This window comes from Balaenoptera physalus (genome assembly GCF_965194825.1).
Source record: "Balaenoptera physalus genome assembly, chromosome: 4".
Classification (NCBI taxonomy): Eukaryota; Metazoa; Chordata; class Mammalia; order Artiodactyla; family Balaenopteridae; genus Balaenoptera; species Balaenoptera physalus.
The window spans coordinates 21,157,905-21,179,196 of NC_138891.1; the positions used below are offsets into that span (position 1 = coordinate 21,157,905).

The 21,292-nt window shown below is 52.5% G+C and overlaps 1 protein-coding gene across 4 annotated transcripts in view; it reads left to right on the plus strand.

Annotated features, from left to right (window-relative positions):
* Nucleotides 1–13,758, plus strand: part of MRAS (muscle RAS oncogene homolog) — a 59,655-nt gene extending 45,897 nt beyond the window's left edge. For all 4 annotated transcript variants that reach the window (XM_082461332.1, XM_082461330.1, XM_082461329.1 and 1 more), the window contains 4 exons: nt 2,658–2,811; nt 4,195–4,294; nt 8,965–9,044; nt 10,443–13,758. In XM_082461332.1, the coding sequence (XP_082317458.1) occupies nt 2,658–2,811; nt 4,195–4,294; nt 8,965–9,044; nt 10,443–10,542 (434 nt within the window). In that variant the 3' untranslated portion in view covers nt 10,543–13,758. The remainder of the gene's footprint in view (nt 1–2,657; nt 2,812–4,194; nt 4,295–8,964; nt 9,045–10,442) is intronic.
* Nucleotides 13,759–21,292: the final 7,534 nt, after the last annotated feature.

Here is a 21,292-nt window from a genome sequence, read left to right on the forward strand (position 1 = left end):
AAACTCAGCCCTCCCAACCCTCTTTTTCACCGTCTTCCCCACCTTGGGATATGACACCACCATTCATTTGGCTCAGGCCCCAGACAGCCACTGTCCTCAACACTCTTCTCTCCCACTCCCACGTCCACACATTTCCACACAGAACGCCCCGCTCCTGTTGGCTCTGTCTTAGAAAGTGGCCTAAATCTGGTCACTTCTCACAGCATCCACTCCATCCCACCCTTGGTCCAGCCCTCCATCTGGTCACTTCTCACAGCATCCACCCCATCCCACCCTTGGTCCAGTCCTCCATCCTCTCTTGCTGGTTATGGCATAACCTCCTACCTAGTGCCGCTGCTTCTACTCTTGGTCTGGGTTTTCCCAACAGCCAGGATAAACTTTTCAAATGTCCTATAGATCATTTCGCTCTTTGGCCCAGTCTCTGTGGTGGCCCGTTTCTTGCTTAGAATGAAGTCAGACTTACCCCGGTGCAGCAGCCCACCCCCCCCATCACCTGCCCCCACCTCCTCCCTCTCCTCCGCTCACCAGTCCCTCCGCTTCCCCAGGCCAGCGGGCCTGCCCTTGCACACCTCCACGCACTTGTTCCCTCTGCCGGGAATGCTCTTGCCCTTGGCCACGTGGCTCCCCCTCCCCCATCATTTAGTCACTGTTCAAAAGCTTCTCCTAGAGACGCCATCCTTCCCTATCCAAAACGACACCAACTTCTTCCAGTTTCCTTCAACTGGTGCCATTGTTCTTCATAGTATGTACTCATCTTTACTAGATATAATATGATCCATTCATTTATCTGCCTTCCTATTAGAGTATATGTAAGTCCTATGGGAGCAAGGATTTTGCCCCATTCCCCCTGTATCCATAGTGCCTAGAACACTGCCTGACACACAGTAGGCTCTCAAATATTTCTTGAATGAATGGATGGATGCATGAAACCGAATAGACTTCACATTCATCTATTCATTTATTCATTCAACTACTATTTGAGTCCTGTTTGTGCCAGGCTCTGAGTAGACGAGTGACACACAAACCAGGTCCCTGCCTCTGGGAACTGACAGTCCAGCTGGGGGCCTTTTCAATGGGCGGTGAGAACAGCGTCATGAAGGGTCTGTATGGGGGTGGTGAGCGTCACGGGGGCTCAGGAGCAGAATTCTGTGAGTCACAGCCTGCTCACCAAGCTAGGGGAGCAGAGAGGAGGGGTGGCTGGGGGAAGGAGTCCCAGGCCCTGAGGGGGGAGAGGCGCCCCGGGTGAGGATACAGGCTCACAGCAGACGCCCCTATAGGGCTTCTCTGTGCCAGCGCTGCTCCGAGGGCCTGAGTACATTAACTCAGAACAGCCCCGACGAGCCCATTTTAGGAAGAGGAGGCAGGGAGAAGCGAGCTTGCCCAGGGTCACCCTCCAGGGGTGAGGAGCCAGACTCAGCCCCGAACCCGGCTTCGGGATCCGTAACCAGCCGCTCCGCTGCGTGCAGGAGATGGGAAGTGGGTCTGGGGCAGGGGCTTGCAGGCCGCTGAGGGGTTCAGATTTCACAACGCCCACAGCGCTGGAGCCGGCCAGGCTTGCAGGTCTAAAGGGAGACACCCCCGCCCCCTACGCCGCTGAGGCTGTGACCTCTCTCTGAAACAGTCAGGGAGAGCTTTTGATCTCTGGAGAACAGCGGTGCGGGTAGTGAGAGGAGATGGATGGGCTGGGGAGAAGAGCCTTTGCGGAGAGGTTCCCGCCGCAGCCTCCGTGTCCCCAGCTGCCTCAGCTCCCACATCGCACCACCCTGTAGCGTCCCCATCCCAGGTGGCGAGGGCCCCGGCTCTCGGGGGCTGCTCTTTCTCCTCGCCCTGCCTGGTGTCTGTCCGCACAGGGACTGAGGACACTTCCTGACCCGGGATGGCCTCCTGGGGCTTCCCTCAGGCCTGTCCCAGGGCTCTCCTCCAAAGGAGCTGCAAGGTAGAGGCATTGTGTCCAATTTTTTTTTAAATTTATTTATTTTTATGTTTGGCTGCATTGGGTCTTCATTGCTGTGCGCGGGCTTTCTCTAATTGTGGCTAACGGGGGCTACTCTTCGTTGCGGTGCGCGGGCTCTAGGCGCGTGGGCTTCAGTAGTTGTGGCTCACGGGCTCTAGGCGCGTGGGCTTCAGTAGTTGTGGCACACGGGCTTAGTTGCTCCGTGGCATGTGGGATCTTCCCAGACCAGGGCTCGAACCCGTGTCCCCCGCACTGGCAGGAGGATTCTTAACCACTGCGCCACCAGGGAAAGCCCATTGTGTCCATTTTACAAAGGGGAAAATGGAGGCTCAGAGAGTCAGGTGACTTTCCCAAGAATCAGCTTGTAAGGGCTGCAGCAGGGCTCCAAGCCTAGGTCTGGGGACTCCAGAGGGATTTTGCAGCAGAGCTGATCACTGGCTTTATGAGGCTTTTCTGTAGGCAGAGAATTAAGGCCCAGGGAGCAGCGTGGGCTGGAGTCAGTGGGTCCACAAAGGAGTCAGTTAGAGCTGCACACTGAGGTGTCTGAGGCCCCGCTGGACCCTTACCAAGCACAGCCTGGAACCTCTTGGGGAGGGCCCGATGGAGCCACCCCAGGGGCCGCAGCAGCAGCCTGGGGGTCCACAGGCCCCAGGGGCTCCAGGGTGGGTGGTGACAGCCCCTGAGCAGCCTCATCCCACCCCAGTTCTGGACACAGCCGGACAGGAGGAGTTCAGCGCCATGCGGGAGCAGTACATGCGCACGGGGGACGGCTTCCTCATCGTCTTCTCGGTCACGGACAAGGCCAGCTTCGAGCACGTGGACCGCTTCCACCAGCTCATCCTGCGCGTCAAGGACAGGTGAGGGCGGCCAGGCCGGGACCTCCCCATGCCTGGCTCAGGGTGGGCTCTGTCTGTCTGTCTGTCTTTCTCAGATCTTCAGGTGAAAGCTGAGGTTCGAGGGGGCAGAGCTGCATTCAGACCTTGGTCCCTCCGACTCCTACCAGCTCCCACCCTAGTTCTTTCCACCCAGCCAGAGGAGTCTACATGCAGCCAAGGCCTCGAGGCGTCGGCCCCTTCCCATCTCTCCTAAACTGTCCCCACCGATGAGTCAAGGAATCATAAATAACAGCTGTTTTTCAGCTCCAATGTAACCAGATTTTATTACAGTCAAAGAAAAAGTGAATTTTCTCTCCAGCGTACATTGTAATTGGTTACATCACATTTGACTGTGAGATTTCTAAGCCCCTATTAAAGGCTCATGTTTTCCTTAGCATAATATGGAGTGGTTAAATAAGTTGGATTCTGTTTTAAGCCCAACTGGTCTTTTCAGTTAATTGGCTCTTAAAGAGGCAATGTAAAAGTAAAAGGACAAACTAATAGGAAAACAGCAAGCTTTGAACAAATCTCGAAAATTCAAAATTTTCGAAAATTTCAAAATTCGAAAAATCCAGTTAACACTTATCTCAAAGGCAAAGTGTTAATAACTTTTCAAGGTAAAGGGATATACACTCACACACACATACACACATATACACATAGAGCTCCAAGAGACAAATGTGGGTTAAGCCCCTGACTATAGGAATCTCTAAAGAGAAAACATACATGACACAGATACGGGAAAATATTCAATCTTCTTGCTAATCAAATAAGTGCAAGGAAGAAGGATAAAGTACCATTTTTCACCCATCAAATTATAATTTCTTTATGAAAATACTCAATGCTGACAAAGACTGGCATTTCGTTCGCTTTGGGACAGCAGTTTGGCCCCATGTGTCCACGGGAATCTTTAAGGCAGACATGCCTCTTGATCCCTCCCTTCCACTCTTGGGAGCCATCCTGATTTTGCAGCTGCCATTTATTGAGTGGCAACTGTGTGCCAGCCCCTGGTGCTCTTCACAAGTCACTGCTGATGGCCACAGCATGATGGCCTGCATGCGTGGTGTGTCAGGGTGACTGGGAGATGAGAGGAAGCAGGTCTGGGGACCTGGCCGCTGGCCCAGTCAGTGCAGAGCCAGGGGATTCCCAGGAGGGCCTCCACTCACCTTGCAACGGGCCTGAGGCTTCAAACCAAGGCAGCCAGCAGCCCCCGGGTCCCTCTTCCATTCCAGGAGATGTGGAGGGAAAGACTCTGAAGTCAACCCAGGCCCATAGGGAGGTGCTGTGTGCTGTGTCAGGCCTGAGGCGTGGGTGCCCCGCCTTCACCAAGGGAAGCTCACGAGCTGCTGTTCCTTTTTTTCCCAGGGAGTCATTCCCGATGATCCTCGTGGCCAACAAGGTCGATTTGATGCATTTGAGGAAAATCACCAGGGAGCAAGGAAAAGAAATGGCCACCAAACACAATGTAGGTGGTGTGTGCGTCTGTGCGTGTGCATGCGCGCGTGTGCATGTGTGTGCGCGTGTGTGTGTGCGCGCGTGTGCGTGTGTCGGGGTGAGGGCTCAGGGGCTGTCAGTGCCCCCTCACTCCTGCAGTCCTAGTCTACAGGAATGAAACACAGGCCTCCTAGGTAGTGGGCTAGATCCACATAGAGGCACATGTGACGTGGGATATTTTGTGAAACAAGACAGCAGGCCAGAGAGAAAGCACCTTCTTGGCAGTCATTAGAGGCCCCGCTGTGGGGAGCAGGTACCTTCACCTCCCGGCCCCGACGCAGCAGGTTCCTCGCTGGGCTGCGCAGAGGCTTGGCTTCTGTCCCTGTCTCTGAGCCAGTGCCTGACTGTGCTCAGAATCGTCACATCAGCCACCTTCACTGAGCCCTGCTCTGTGCCAGGCATTGTGCTGGGGGAGCATCTACTCCCGGCAACCACATGCTGAGCTAGGCACCACTGTCTCCATCGAGTGATAAAACAGAGGTTTGCCCAGGCCCACACAGTGCACGTCAGCAGACATCTTCGGGTTGTTTGTTTGTTTGTTTGTTTTTCAGTTCATTGTGATGCCCCTTTGCCCACTGGATGGTGGGGTCACTGGGCTTCTTCCCACCCCTCCCCCCGCATTAGCACAGCCATGCCCCAGCCTCAATGGTCAGTTATGTAGAAGTTCACCCAGCCTCCTGGAAAGTCTGCAGGGTTGCCCTTTCCCTCTGCCCAGTGGGCCCAGCTCTGTAAGTAGAGGGAGGGGCTCACTGCGAGTTCGTTTTGCTTGTCTCTGCCTTCTGTGTTTATTCACATGTTCATTCAACAGTCCTAGGCCCTGGCAAACAAAACTCCTTGCCTCAGGGTGCTTGCTTCTAGAGACGGCAGCAAATTAGAGCGTGTCAGAAGGTGACATGTGCTCTGGGGGAAAGTAAATCAGGGAAGGGGGTAGGGAACGTGGAGTGGGGGGCTGCTTTTACAAATAGGTGGTCAGGGAAAGCCTTACTGGAAAGGTGCATATCAGTGAGGACTGACAGGAGGTGAGGGAGTGAGTCCTCTGGATTTCTGGGGAAAGAATGTTCCAGCAGAGGAATAATCAGTGCAGAGGCCCTGAGGTGGGAGTTTAAGGAACAGCAAGGAGGTGAAAGGAGGCCGGAGCGGCCAGAGCAGAAGAAGTGAGAGGGGTGAGTAGCAGGAAGTGAGGTCAGAGCGGGGGGTTTAAGGCCTTATGGGCTTTTGCTCAGAGTGGAGGGGAAACCACTGGAGGGTTTTGAGTGAGGGGTGACACGGCCCGACTCATGGCTGAACAGCTTCCCTCTGGTGCCCATGTGGAGAAAGGTCTTTGGGGGCTGCACCGTAAGTCAGGTGCCGGCTGACGTGGACCCACGTGGTGCCCGTGGAGGTGGCAAGGAGCGGGTGGATTCTGGTGTCTTTCTGAAGGCCGACAGGATTTGCCCACAGGCCGGATGTGGGGTGAGAGAGAAAGGATTTGAGGAGGATGCCAGGGTTTGGGGCATGAGGAACTTTCAGAAGACTGGAGCTCCACTAGCCGGGCAGGGGGGCTAGAGCACCGAGGACGTGGGGAAGACCAGGAGCTTTGTTTTAGATGCTTAGTTTGAGGAGCCGAGGGGATAATCAAGTGGAGGTGTCCAGACAGCTGTCAGCTACACCATCTGGAGGTACATATTGGAAATCAGCAGCATGTGGGTAGAATCTAAAGCCATGAAACCAGAGTAAATCTTAAAAGTTCTCATCGCAAGAAAAAACAGTTGTGTAACTATATATGATGGATATAATTAGACTTCTTATTGTGGTGATCATTTTGCCAGATATACAAATGTCGAATCATTAAGTTGTACACCTGAAACTAGTGTATGTCAGTTATACCTCAATTTTGTGTGTATATATAATTATGTATTTATGTATACACACACATGATAGAGATAGAGAGAGAGATATATACACACAAAAAGAAAAAAGCCATGAAGCCCAGGGGAATGGGTGTAGATAGGGCAGGGGTCCCAAGCTTGAGGCTGGGGACACTTCAGTGCTGTGGGTATGGGGAAATGAGAGGAAGCAGCAAAAGGGACAGAGCGGTCAGTGACGTGTGAGGACCAGAGTGGGGTCTTGGGAGCCAAGGAGAGAAAATGCCTCAAGGAGGAGGAAGTGATCAACCAAGACAGGTGTGCTCAGAAGTCTCCAGGTGAGCATGGAACTAACCTCTGGGTTTAGCATTAGACGCAGGCCTCAGACAGTAGCGTGCCCATGCCCTCCACCGGCCAACATCCTGCACAGAGAGAGACCAGGAGCCATTCCATCCCGCAGCCTCGGGCTCCACACAGTGAGCTGATGCTAAGAGCCTTCGCAGACCCCTGGGTGGGTGGCTGGCAGGCTGGGGACGGGGGATGGGCGCTGCACGGGGGTAGCAGCAGCCCCATTCTGCAGGTAAAAGGGAATGAGACACGGGGGGCTCAGTGAATTCTGGGGGCTTCATGGCTGGCGAGGAGTACCCACCCATCCCCACTAGAACCCAGGTCTCCAGTTTCTCAGCTAACCTTGCTCCTACAGCAAACGCTGCTGCCTCATTTATCTTTCGACCAAATGACCCTGTGAGCTACTGTCCTAATTTTAGAGCTCATAAGGCAAGTTCTTCTTTAGCTGACCAAGGCAGGTCACCCCCATCCCATGCAGGAAGGTGGCATTTCCTGGCCCTTCGGTGGAGTCAAATAGTACTACCCTTTATTGCAGGGTTTCCCTAAGTTTAAGTCTTGTTACTACGACACCCTAGAATTCTAAGAACCCAGATAATGCACATCAGTGTTTCTTCAGAAGCAGGATCCCCAGAAAGAAAGTGGAGGCGTCTGGGGACCTGGGCGTACTACAGCGGGTGTGCTTGTGAGCAGGCAGCAGAGGTCGGAGGCCCCAGGAGCCTGGGACTTATGAGCTGGCAGGATTATAGGATGTGAAGAGCCTCCGGGTAGGTCCCAGCCCCAGCTGCCCTCCCGCTTCCCCGCTGAGTGAGTGTGCACAGGGAAGAACGCTGTCCTGCCCTCACAAGGTTGCACAGGACTCTGGCTCCCAGGAGCTATTGGGGCACCTGCCACGCCTAGAAGAGGCTCCGCAGCGGACTTCAGCACCTCTACCCGTCCGTGCCAGGCCATGTGGGAAGTGGAATGTGCACTCGGTCCAGATCTTGATTCTCTGCTGGCCGCCGTGTGGCCTTGGGCAAGTACGTCACCACTCTGAGCTCAGTCTCCCCAGCTGTGAAATGGAGATAGCTGCTTACCTCAGAGGATTAGTGAGGTCAGGGACGTTGAGACCTGGGAGGCCAAACAGCCCACAGTCACCTCAGTGAGCCGCCTACGGTCCAACAGCCTACAGTGGAAGGCAGTTTCCTCTCGGGGTTATCAGAGGCTCAAATATTTGTCAAGTGAAAATTTCGAAGGTCTGAGCCATGTCCTTTGTGCTCTGCCCTTTGTGTCTGGGTCAGCTAGAGCAAGCCCCTGCTTGAAGCCACAGCAGTGTGTGAACATCTGATCTCCCGCGATGGTCGTTGATGGGAAGATACTTTATGATGTGTCCTGGGCGATCATTTACGACATGCTCCTCTGAGATAACGACTTACCCTGTTACCCCGGACCCCCATGCATTTAAACTGTTGATCGTTTTTATTTTCTTCGCTGTGCTTTTCCTTTTCAAGCGTGTTATAATGAAATGCCTTAATTTTGTAATCAGGAGAAGGTTGCGAAAAATACCAGAGTTCTTCAGTCTAATCGTGATTGGCTTACTGCATCTCATCTAGGGGGCCTGTGCGTGTTGTCCGGAGCCCACACTCTCGCCACTTGTTGGGGGAGTGGGGATGAGCCTCCTGACTTTGTGGGGTCCCTATTAAAGGAGAAGACCGTGTCCTGACCTCACGGAGCCTTTGTTTTCCTCCCTGTGCCAGTCCGAGGCTTGGGGTAGACATGGCCCTATAGGGTCCCCTCAGCCGCATCTCCCAGTTACTGCTGCCTTCCAGCCGGGTAATGATCCTCAGCCTTAAACATGCAGACACAAGCCTTCTGCAAACATGGCTGAGCTCCGGGCTCATAGATGCAGACCAAGCTCCGGGCTCATAGATGCAGACCAAGCTCCGGGCTCATAGACGCAGACCAAGCAAGAGCTGGGCCAGGCAGACGGTTGAGTTCGGGGTGGGGTGCATAGACCACCGGGGTCGTCAGGGTGCAGAGTCCTGCCCAGGGTCCAGCCTCGCCTCAGCCTTTCCCACCGGAGTCCCCTCTGGAGGACCTGGGAAGAGGGGCAGAATCCTCTAAGGTAGAGAAATAGACCTCAGAGAGAAAAATGAATAGAATCAGAACATACATCAGTTTGATAAATGAAACAGTCTTTAGTCTTCTAGTGTCTAAAAAGATCATTTTTATTCTATTTTTAGGGGGCTCTTAAATATCTCTGTGACCAGAGAACAAGAGAGAATCAGAAAAGCTGTCAGTAAAACTTTCCAACTTTATAGAGTGAGAAACCACTGAGGGCTTGAGGTTGTAGGAGCCGGGGTTCCATGGGGGCTTCACAGGGTTCCTCGGGACCTCTGAGAATTTGCCTTTTTAGGGAACAGGACTTTGTAATGCTGTTACAGGAACTCCATAATGCTGCTTTGCCTTCCAGATTCCGTACATAGAAACCAGTGCCAAGGACCCACCTCTCAACGTCGACAGAGCCTTCCATGACCTGGTTAGAGTAATTAGGTGAGTGAGGCCCGCCTGCCTGGAAGCAGGGCCTCTGTGGCCAGACGGACACCGGGAAGGCTGGAGGAGCACGGCACCGTGTCTGAGGCCCAGGCTGGACGGTTCTGGGCCTGGTTTTGCATTTCTTACACTTCTGTCCATCTCTGTCCTTCCCACCTACCTTTGCTCTCCCCGACTCCCAGTGGGTGAAGCCACAAGCTAAACAAGGTGCTTTCCTGCGCGAGGTGCCAGCTCAGCCGCCTCCCTGGCCTCCCTTCCATCCTGCAGCTCAGGCTCCGCGAGGGCAGCGCCTCCATCCCGCCCCCGGTGTTCTCCCAACACCAAAGCTGCCAACGCGGTAAAAAGTAGTCCATTCTCCTCTTCCCTGATGTCCGAGCACCCCTTGACATTTCACCTGAACAACCAGCATTCTGATCCCCAGGCTGCAATCACAGAGGCTTTGTACATGTGTCTCCTTTCCAGCCCCTACCCACTGTCGGTCTCCAAGGAGTGTCAGAAACCCCAGGCTGTACAGTCTCTTGTGGATTCCTTTGCATAGTCAGGTCCAAACCTTAATCATCCCATGCTTAGATGACGGAGACAGTGTCCTGGCTGGTCTCACTGTCCCCCCACCTTTCCTGTTGCCAAAGTCTTCAACGTACAGAGTGGCCTAGCCAGTGGTTCTCAGACAGCATGCATTTGGTATGTTGTCTTATGCTGACCTGTAGGGCTGTTGCTTAGTCATGGAATCGCCGTGCACTTCCCAACCTGCCGCCTCTCAGCCCCCGCAGTGCGTGCACACACTCACACCCATACACTCACACCCAACAACCTCCTTTTCTCATTATTCCCCAGCGTGGACGGTGGTTTGCAGCCTTCACCTTATGCTTTAGCTGGCAGTCCTGCACTCGGGAAGCGATTTTCTCATGGGCCTTTGCCTGGAGTTAGGAGATGCTACCACACCAGGAGTGGGTGATGTCTTGGTTATGGACCTCGAGTTCCAAGGGCAGGTTTTAGACGTAGGAAAAATGAACAGGAAACACGTAAAAAGCTTTTGTGCTCAGTTGACCTGTCATTTTATTTAAAATATGAAACACAGACATAGACGCCAACCCTGTATAACATATAACATAGCTTGTGATTGAAATAAACATAGCCACAGCATGGTATCAGGAAGTCTCACCAGTAGCATGACAGGTTTTGCTCTGCTCTCTCTCCCTTCCCACTTCCTCGCCTTAGAGACACCGTCTGGGCCAGGCTCTCTTCCTCCAGCGTCCAGGACAGCGGCCCCCCCCTCCCCCTCCCCCTCCACAGCCAGAACTGGCCTCCCAGCCGCAGACCCAGGGGCAAGGGAGGAGAAGGCAGGGAGAAGCAAAGGCCTTTCTAACGTTGTTATTCTGCCCTTCCTTGTCTCAAAAGGCAACAGATTCCGGAAAAAAGCCAGAAGAAGAAGAAGAAAACCAAATGGCGGGGAGACCGGGCCACTGGCACCCACAAACTGCAGTGCGTGATATTGTGATGGCCCGAGGCCCTGGGCACAGTGACCGGGAACTGGCCAGCCCTTGGGACCCCTCCGCTGCCTAACCGCACTGAAGACCATTCTAACCATGACCCTTGGACCGAGGACTTGACACAGGAAGGGAGAGAGGGAGGGTGGGCAGGGAGGAGGTGGAGTCTGGCTTTGCTGGAAGGGCACGGGCTGCCCTGTGTCTCAGCAGCAACCGAGAGGCGGCAGTAAACAAAGCAGCATCCAAGTCCCTGTGTTGATGCAGCCCGGCCCCTCCCCGCTCTTGGTGGCTGTGTTGTTTCTTTGAACTACATAGTGTGGGTTTGATGTGGAAGTGTTTCTCCACGTACAAAAACAAGCCATGATCACGCCCCCCCCAACCCCACCCCCGGTCCACAGTGTCTGAGCTTGGGTGTCTTTTGTAGATTTTTAAATTATTTTAGGGATTATTATTTTATTAAAGGGGTCTGTGCCCACTGCCTGGTGAAGTTTCAAGTCTTCAGCAGACCTCTTCTATAACATGTCTGGAATATGGTTGTTTTTTAACTGAATTTTCCCAGCCGTGCCAAAACGCAGCTCAACATGAAAGCAGAGTGACCGAGAGACCAGAAGTTCACGGGGACCGTGGCTGGAGGCCTCGGGAGAAACAGACCCTACTCGTGGCCTACTATAAACTGGAGAGAAGAGAGATGTGTGTACCCAGAAGGTTTTACTGTGGTTGAGGATATGCAGATATTAGGAAACAAAATTTTGTTTTGCTGAGGGGAGAGGCGGGCACGTCAGTTTTAAAAGGGCTTCTCATTACCCTGGAAATATATAAATTTTAAGTAAGTTTACTGGAGTCACAAAAGTGTTCGTGTATTTTTCAGGTGGTGTGGGTTAAGTTCTGTGTTCTTCGCAGCCATGGGAGAGGGCTTTCTCCCATCACCTGTGCTCTCTGGTGCCTCTGATACAAACACACTGAACAGGCGTGTACGGTCTCTGCGTCGAAGTCAGCTAACACGGACACCATCTGGAAAACTCTAGTTCGTGCTAAATCTGAACCAAAAATGATCCAGTACTGTTCGTACTAAAACAGCACCAAGACCTGAAGCCATTTTCCCTTTGAGTCAACTGACTCACTTCTTAAGCCCAATAAATGAGCAAAATCCCTTGAAGCATTTGCAAACTTAGTATTACAGGCTGCCTTTCTGGCAGGAACTTTTATTAATCTCTTGGATCTTAACTACACTATATAAGTGGAGGAGAAAGTAAGGTTGGGGTGACGACATGGCTCCCATACACCTGTTTCTACAAGGGGCCAGCCCCCTAGCTTCCTGACGACGCCCACCTGCCTCTCAGGTGCTGCTGGCGTGAGCCAGACTGGGGCGGGGTGGATGGACAGCGCACCCTGGAGAGAAAGTCAAAAGATGAGGCGGCCGGCTAGTGACCTTAGTTTCCATCTGTTACAAATCAGGCCACCAAGCAAACTAGAATATCCCTAGTGAGTGGCCTGGCCACCATTTGGAGAAAGAAAGCCGGGGAAAGGGAGCACTCAGCTGGACATCGAGACACCTGGATTCTTCCCTAGTTTTGAAAATGTGCTGAGTTCCTAACTCAGCAAGATCACCAGCAACGTGGTGGAAGGGGAGCGCAGCCAAAGAGTGATTCTGATGCCGGAAACAACAGATGGGACTTCTGTTTGTTGGAAAATCAAACTTCTTTGTCTAAATGGCCCTTTTTTTCTGACCCTGAAAGGAAGGATAACAAAGAATATTCCAGATCAGGCACTTCAGAGCTTCCCAAGATCCTGTAATGTTAATGGGCCTTCTAAACACTAACAGGACAAGGCTCTTTCCAACCGATACGCTCCTCTGAGCCACACCCTAGCAGCCCGGGTGCAGCTGGGTGGCAGCTGCAAACGAGATGAGGAAGAGGCAAGACAGCGGGAAGGAGGAAGGATGGAGATGCGGTGATGGAGGGGGTGGAGGAGCAGGACAGGAAGCCCTGCACACGGGGCAGCGTCCGCTTCAGGAAGGTCCCGGGCACGGACCACCACCAGCACCCCTGCCCACTGTGGAGCCTGCAGCTCCCTGACGGCACTGGACGGGGAGGCTTGTTGGAAACAGATCAGTGGACTTAGAACGAAGCCCTTAGCTGTGAATGTAACCAGACAAAGGGATTCCAGCTGCTTCTAGGCCCTCCACCCAACAAGGCAGCGCATCTGCCCCACCCCCGGCCCCATCTTCCAGGACATCTCTCCTGCACTCAGCCCACAATGCCGGAGGGAGAAACTGGGTAAGGGATGGCCTTCTGCAGCCTCCCTGTTGAGCTAATGGTCAGCCTTCATCTCCCATGACCTCATTTTCCCCATAGGTGAGGTGGGTAAATAACACTTTTAAAAGGCGGTTCTTTGCGTTTTAGAGAACTGTGGATGCTTGTGGCAGTGGCGGCTTCTGGATAGGCCTGAGTGGCGCATACCCAAGGGCATCCCCGGTACATGGTCACCTGGCGGGGTCAGTCTGGAAAACCAGTTGGCCATGCTACTTCCTGACTGTGGAGCCCAATGGGATTTGTGTCTTTGGTGGCATTCTGGTGTTCCCACTGGTTTTCCATCTGAATAGTGCTCCCTTCATGCCCCCTGGAGCACACCCTTCCTGAAATCCTCTCACCCCATGCCTTTGCCACTGTGTGCTCTCAGATTTCCTTCTAACATTCTTCCGCCCCTCCCCCACTTAGAGGGCTCTTTTTCTCCCCAGCAAGTAATGCTAGCCATCCTCTCCACCCCAAGCCTGGGGCGATGGCCACTGACTTTCCCTCACAGGGGACACTTGGATGGCTTCTGTTAGGACTTTGCCCCCCATCTTCTTGTGGAGAATGCCTGTCAGCCTGGTGTGGCCTGCCTCATGTTCCTAGGAAGAGTCACCCACTAACACGTGGCAGCTCTAACCCAAAGGCCCCTCGGACGTGTTACAGAAAATCCGGAGCCAGAGACAGTTTCCCTCCATTCGCAGCCCATTGGATTAGAAAGTCCATGTCGGGTTTACTTAGAATGAAAGATACTTGAATTACTGAGCGCCTATGAGCGCCCAGCTTGTGTTACACAGTGTTAGCTATTGTCTACACAGGTGGCCATTGTCGTGAAATGAGAGTGATGCCTGAAGATCTCAATGATGCTTGAGCCTTTTATGTAACTTTTATTAAGTCTTTGTGTATCCCAACTCATTAATAAAGAAAAGAAGAGGAACACTTGTCTGTATGATTTCCTCTTACTCAAATATTCCTGACGTTTCGCTGAGAACATTAAACGTTGTCAGTGTCTGGCCCAGAACACTGCCCTCTTGCGGAGAAGACAGCTGGTGACTATGAGGGTTGTCCCCGTCCTGCCAATCTCCTGATGTCCAGCAGCCCTGGATATGGGCTCTGCCTCTGACTTTTATGTGCCTTTGAGCAAGTTACCTGCTTTAATCTTCAGCTGCCCCGCCTGTGAATGGGACAATGGTGTGCGCTTCCTAAGCAGACAAGGGCTAAAGCTCAGTGTGGGTGTTCGTGGTACAGATCCCAGAAATGATGCTCTTTGTAAAGGACACCGATTGGATCGTCTGATGTTGCTTTTTATGAAAACTGCCCCCTGCCCCCATCTGAAAGATCACAGTCTTTCGTATAATGTGATTACATTTCTCTTTTGATTGAAACTGATGGGTAGTTGACCAAGCTGAGCCTCTTTGGGTCTTTTTCCCAGGGAATAGAGGACCAAAGCCCTCTCTTGGTACTTCTTTGGGTGATGACAGCTGAAGCATGTAAACTTGGAGGTTAGGGGTGCTTCTCACACCCTCTGTGCTGGGGGCAGAGAAGGCCGGACTGCAGACTAGAGTAGGGAGGGGTGGTGTGTCTGCCTGCCCATTCACCCCTCCCATGCAGATTTCCTGGGCACCACCACGTGCCAGGCATTGGGCTGGGTGCTGGGTGGTGGTGAGCAGAGCAAAGGGTCTTCTGATAGATCTCCTTTAGACCTGTCGCCTTTAGTCCCGTCCTGACCTACTCCATCAAAACCTGCATTTTAGCAAGATGCCCAGGTAATTCACATGTGCAGTAAAATCTGAGTATCACTGCCCTACGACATCAACCAGGCATTGGAATGAAATCTAGCCTGGACCTGAGGCAGGAGATAGATGGGCCCCAGGCTGAGCAGCTGGGGTTGGTCCCCTGTGGACAGATACTCCAAGATGCAGACAATAGCAGGAGGGAGGAGGAGCTGAGCCCTGCCCGGATAAGAGAAAAAGAGACCACGTATCCCTCATTCTGAGGTCAAGGAGACCTTCCCGACTACACGTGTGCGGAAGGGCTCCTCAGGCGCCAAGCAGGGAGGGGACGCCACCCCATAGTAGGTGGTGTCACCCTACCCATAGCCCTCTTCGCTAGAATCCATCTTGGCTAAGCGATGCGCACACAGGGGAGGACGCTGAGATTAAACCAAATATGGACTCAGAGCCAGACAAAGCAAGATGATTGGCCAGAGGAAACCTGGAAGAAATGCCCCGTACAAGTGATTCAAACTACCACGAGGGCACGACTCTCCCTCTGAGCCCGCCCGTGTGAGTCTATTCACACGTATGCTTTTTACTCCTAATAAACACTTTATTTGTTTCCCTACTTTCCATCTCTTTGTGGAAATTCATTTCTGCCTCTGGTGGTCTGGTGGCTGGGATTCAGCTCTCTCACTGCTGCTGCCTGACTTCGATCTCTGGCCGGGGAACTGAAATCCCGCTTCAAGCCACTGCAGGCCGAGATCAGACTCACTGTGCCTCAAGACCCAGTTCAACCACGTTCACCCAGGAGCAGCCTCATCTGCTTTCAACTCAGCAATTAGAGTTTGCTCCCCTCCCTGGAACAGCCGCAAGATTCTGCCTGGCCAGGCAGCGAACTCAGAAGTATCCCCACAGCCAGCAAGTGGTTTCCTTAATTAAGGGAAGTGTTTGCACAAAGGCAAATTGGATCCCAGTTTGCTTCTCAAACGCTCTAGCATTTTTCTGAAAATATGGACAACCACATTCAATGCACAGAGCTCCGAATCCGAGCTGAGAACACATAAAGGCTCTGTGTTCTTGGAGCTCTCTCTAAAGGTGGGGGTTCTATGCCAGCTAGGGATACTCTCATCCCCCAAGACTTTCACTTTGCAGAGCTCCACCACCGTGCCAAATAGCGCATTATCATGCTAATGTGAAATTTTAAACATAAGAAAAGAAAACTAGAGTTCCTACCAGCCCAGAACTGATGGATGCTTTCAGTGGAACGTACATCCTGGCGATGATGTGGGAAACCACAAACTCTGACTCAAACCAGCTTCCTACTCAGTCATGGGACCTGCACCTGGGGTGATAAAATAATCGGGCAGGTGGTTCTCAAAGTTGGGTCCCCAGACCGGCAGCTTCAGCATCACCTGGGAACTTGTTAGAAATGCAAATTATCCGGGCCCATCTCAGACCTCCTGAGTCAGAAATTCTGAAGTGAGCCCCAGCCCTGTGTGCTTTGACAAGCTCACCAGCGATTCTGGTGCTCCCTAAAGTTTGAGAACCACTGAATTAATGCCTGTAGGTAAAAGTGAAAATTCCTACCACGTGGAGGTAAACGGTGGCTTGCTTTGTTCTCATCTGCAAGACAGCAGCCAGCTCTCTGGGCGAAGTTGCCCAGATCCTTCCCTTCTCCTCCCTGTGTCTGATTAACAAGGGTCCCTTAAGGTCTGGAGCCCAGGGACACTAGTACAGAGGTTATTAACCTTGGTTCCGTGAGGTGACAGGTGGGGTGGCTGACCCCCTCTCGACCCCTCCTCAAAATCATATGCAAAATTGTATGTACACGTGCATTCTTCTGGGGAGACAATCGTTTTTATCAGATTCCCACCGTACCACCGTGTTACCCAGTGAAAAAATGAACCGGCCCCTCGAACCTCTTTTTCTGTCTGCGGGCCCTTCTGGTAGTTTCAAGGCCACTGAGAGTGGGGAGAGGAAATGAAATGAGCAAAGGTCCATCTTCTAAGCAGCTATGACAGCATCCTTCACACGTCCCTGCATTGCTCCCACAACATCCTGAGGGAGGGGCGGCCTCAGCCCTTCTCCCTGTCCCCCACGTGACTAAGTGTGTGACCCACACACGATTCTCTCACCTCCTCCTACCGGGGTTACCACCACCTGCTGCTCAGGTCCCAACACCCTGGACCAGAACTGGCAAAGGGGAGAGGAAATTCAGGATGCAGTGATGGCCTGGGAGCACTTAGCCACCCACCCCGGGCGGGAGTGGGGCTGGGAGCCAGGTGCAGAGGAGGGATGCGAGGCGTGTAGCAAAGGCACTTGATGTCCGATGCCATCATCTCAAATTTGTAACCAGTGGTTTGCAAAGGGCTGTGTGTTTGTGTTAGCATCACTTCAGGAGTTTTGGAAGGAATCTCGCTGCCCAGAGGATCTGGTGCAGTTGGCTTGGGTCAGAGCTCCCCAGGGGATTCGGATGTATGGCCAGGGCTGAGACAACCAGCTGGGTTACATTGTATGATGGTCCCTTGAATCCTATGCCTTCTCAGTGAAAACTGGTTAATAAAAGAAACAACTGCATGGAGGAGCCCAGCCCTTTGTAAATGAACACTTGACTACAAGCCTCTGGGAGCCTGGCTTAACTTGTTGACCGGTCTGGTCCAATCTACAATGATGTGTGTGTCCCCAGGTCCAGGGGAGGGCCTGGTGCTACAGTGTTAATGCTGAATGTTTATTAAATGGATTAATAGTTATTACAGATATCAGCAGATATCCATGCCTTCAAACCTAAGTCAGCTAGGTTCCTACTTCCCTCCTTCGCCCCAGTCCCCGGCCTATGGCAGCCCCAGGGCAGCTGCAGACTCAGATAGTTCCTGAGGGTCAGGGTCCTGCAGAGGCTTCTGCCTCTGCCTCCGTCCCACAGGCTCCCCGCTCTGAAGTTCAGCCTCTGCCTCAGTTTCCACAAAGGAAGCCCACTCTCAGTAGCCATCCCTGAGCTTCGCGGAGGACTTGGGGTGCCAGGGGTGGCCCCTCTGCTGTCAGGGCCTCTCAGCTGGCCTTCAACCCATACCTCGCCAGACCCCTCCCACCCACGCTTCCCCCAGCAGCGGCCTCCCCAGTCAGCTGAACACTCACCCCTCAGGTTATCTCCCCCCTCGCCTGGTTCGCTTTCTTTCGCCACAATCCCATAACCCCTTCCTAAGGTACAATGTGGTTCCAACTGGGGGACCAAGGTTCCCGTTTGCCTGTGACAGAGGAGTTTCCTGGGATGTGAGACTTGCAGTGCTAAACCCAGGACAGACCCGGGCAAACCGGGACAGTTGGTTCCCCCTATTAGTAAGAATGAAAATTTTCACCTTGTTCTATAACAACAATACTAATAATTATCGATTAGGTGGCCGTTCTCAAACATTAGCAACCATCAGAGTCACCTGGGAGGCTGGGTAAGACACAGGATTTTCTGATTCAGCAGGTCTGGGATAGGGCCCGAGCATCTGAGCTTCTCCCAAGTCCCCGGGAAGTGGTGCTGAGAACCCTGAATTCGCTAATCCGTGTTACTTGGTCCGCACAGGGTACTTGGACCGCACACGCTAGCGACCAGCGAACGTTTCGTGGAGCTTACGGTAAGCCACGCGCTGAGTTACTTGTGCATGTTATCTCATCCCGTGAGGTAGGCGGTAGGGCACTTGTTTCACAGAAGGGGAAACCGTGGTCCAGGGACAGCCAGGGCTGACAGCGCCTGGCCTTGCACGCAGATCTGTCTGGCTCCCAAGACTGTGCTCCGTCTACCACCACCCCTGCCCCGCTGAGGCTGAGCGGGTCCCACCAGCCACCCCACCCTTTTTTAATTTTAACCTGTTTGAGGCAAATCTTTCACTGCATCTCCCACATCCCCGCCTTCTTCCAAGTGAGCTGAATGCAGATCAGCTTCCCCCGAGTGACTCAGCAGAGGCATTTTGAACCTAGAGCACTGTCGTTTTCCAGAGCTTCTGCAATGGGCCTCCTCCCAGGGGCACCAGCTAGCCCATCTGCTGCCTTTTTCCAGCCTAGTTTTTCTGAGCAAGGCCAGCCAGCCAGCCAGCCAGCCAGCACTTAGTAGTGTGGGTGAAACCCCAGGGGCCTCAAGTGTAGTCTGGGACCTGTGGCCTCCAGCCCGTGGGAGCAGCCTGCAGCCAGGGGCCCCCTGGGACCCCTCCTCAGCCCTACTGGAAGGCAGCCTGGAGGAGCCCTTGATGCAGGGCACCAGAACAACTCCCCCCCCTCCACCCACCAGCCCCCCAAGAGTCCAGACTTTTGTTCCTTCTCTGCGGTTGGCATTATTGGTGCGCAGAGCTGCGTGAGGTGGTGCCCAGAGCACGGCTGCCCAGGTCTAGCCCAGCTGTGCTACAGGCCGATGACTTAGGCAAAGTGCCTGACCGCTCTATGCCTCGATTTCCTCATTTGTCAAATTTTTAGGTTTGAATTAGATACATACACTTTTCAGAATAATGGCTGGCATTAGAATCCCTTATTTAAATGTTAGCCAAGATCCCAGAATCAAATCAGTAAATGCCTTTGGAGAGCCTACGAGTAACTACAGCCACCACTTATTGACCAGCTAGCAGTCATTGTGCTTTGCCTGGGTCACCTCCCTTGAGACTCGGAGGAGCTGGGTGTCGGCCCCAGTGAGTGAGGTGCTAGAATCCATGCCAACCGGTCCCATGGGGCCCCACTGCCTCGCTCGTGGGGCAGGTCCAGGGCTGGGAATCAGCCGTCCTCCCTTGGAGGGCCAGCCTAGAAGACTCTGTCCTACACCCTCGTCCTCTGGCCTCAGCTCCTGCCCTCCCACCTCTCCCCGGTCTGCCTCCCTCCCCCGCCCCGAAGCTCTTCACCTGAAGGGCAGCTTCCAGACTCCAATCACTCTGCCTGTTGTCCTCTCCTCTCCTGGTCCAGGGCTGCTCTGAGTTCTGCTCTTACCCAGCTCCCCTTGTCAAGCAAAACATAGTCTACCTGCATGGGAAGCAATTTGACATCCAGCATCAAGAGGTTTAAACCCCCCCACCCTAAAAATTCCACTCCTGGAATCCTTTCCTAAAGAAATCATCAAAGTTGCAATGAATGATGAACAGAGATGATCTTTGCATTCATAGGACAAAAAAATTGGAAATGATCTAAGTGAACAATAATTGGGAATGATTAAATAAATAATGCTATACCCACATGATGGAGTATTACTCAACTGTTAAAGAGAAAATGTGTGAACCAGCATAAGAAATGTACATTTCCTTTATTTTCACCATCCCTGGATGTTATCATCTTTTTTGAAATCTTTGCTTAATGGAAATGTGAAGAAAATGGCATCCAGTCTCTATTTTATTTTCATTTCTTTGACCACCAGTAAGACTGGACGTTTTAAAGCTTGTCAATTTTTATTCCTTATAAATTGCCTATTTATGCCATCTCTTCGATTTCCTATTGGAAATTTCATTTTTCTTATTTATTAGTTTTTATGTTTTATTGACCACTTCTATGTCATATTTATTGCAAAAATTTTCCTAGCATCTAATTAATCTTTTAATTTTATTTATTTGTTTTTACACTATAGATATTTTTAATTTTAAATGTTTAAAACTGTCATTTTCTCCTTTATGGTTTTTTGCCTTTGGTGTAAGACTAACAGGGTCCTTTCTCGTCCAAATATTATTTTCTTCTAATACCTTTATATTTACACCTTTTTTCCAGATGACTTCCTATCCATTAAATAATAAAGTGGAATCACCCATACCTCATACCATTGTAGTGAAGATCAAATGAGCTAATTCATGGAAAGCTCTAGAATCGATAACTGGCACATAGTAGGTGCTCTGTCATCGCTAGCTATTATTAACTTAAACTTTACTTCATTGGAAATGTATGCTGGGGTTACATGTAAAATAGGTTTCAGCTTTGTGTTAAGCCAGTTGTCCCAACAAAAAGGCTGTGTCTGAAAGGTAATCTTTTTGTTGACCCCAGAGTTCCAGAGGGAATTTCCTTCACAGAGCAGTGAGCTGGGAGGGAGTGAGGCCGCTCCGAACCTCCCTGTGCACCCTCTCACTCAGGACTTTCCCCCGTGCCAAGTTCAAGACCTCTGCCACAACAGGTTTCCTAAGGAAAGGGGACAGAGCCAAGACACGCTCAACCTGACTGCCATCTCCTCTCCCAGCCCAGCTTCAGGGCCTCCTAGACTCAGTCGTTCCACAAACCCTCCCTTCACTCGGGCCTTGGGGGCCAATGAGATCCGTGTTTTCTCTGACCACACCCCTCCTACAGCCCACTCAGTCGGCTCGGCCAAGGTCACCAGTGGCCCCCAGCCTAGACAGCAAGTCCGGGCAGGAGCCAGGGGAAGGACAGGCCCTTTGTCCTGCACTGGGTGGGGGTGAGGGATGCTCTACCCCCGGGCGAGGGAGGGGGTGTCACCCGGCCAGGCTCTCTGGCCACTGCTGGTTCCTGGGTCCAATAAGGGCCAGATTTCCTCTGTCTGAAGCTGAAACGGGGTCAATCCCTCTCCCTTGTCATTCACCTCTGCAAGGAGGTTCTTCAGAAGTGACACACATTTTCGCTGGGGCGCGGGGGAGAGGTGGGGTAGGTGTAAATAGCATCAAAGTTTGGGGAAGGAGATGGGATTTATTGACAGAGATGCCACTTTCTGTCAGGCAAAGAGCTGAAAGGCCACTTGTTGAAGGCTTGCTCTGTGCCGGGCAGGGCCGGGGCTACCCAGCGTGAGGCACCACTGCCCTGGC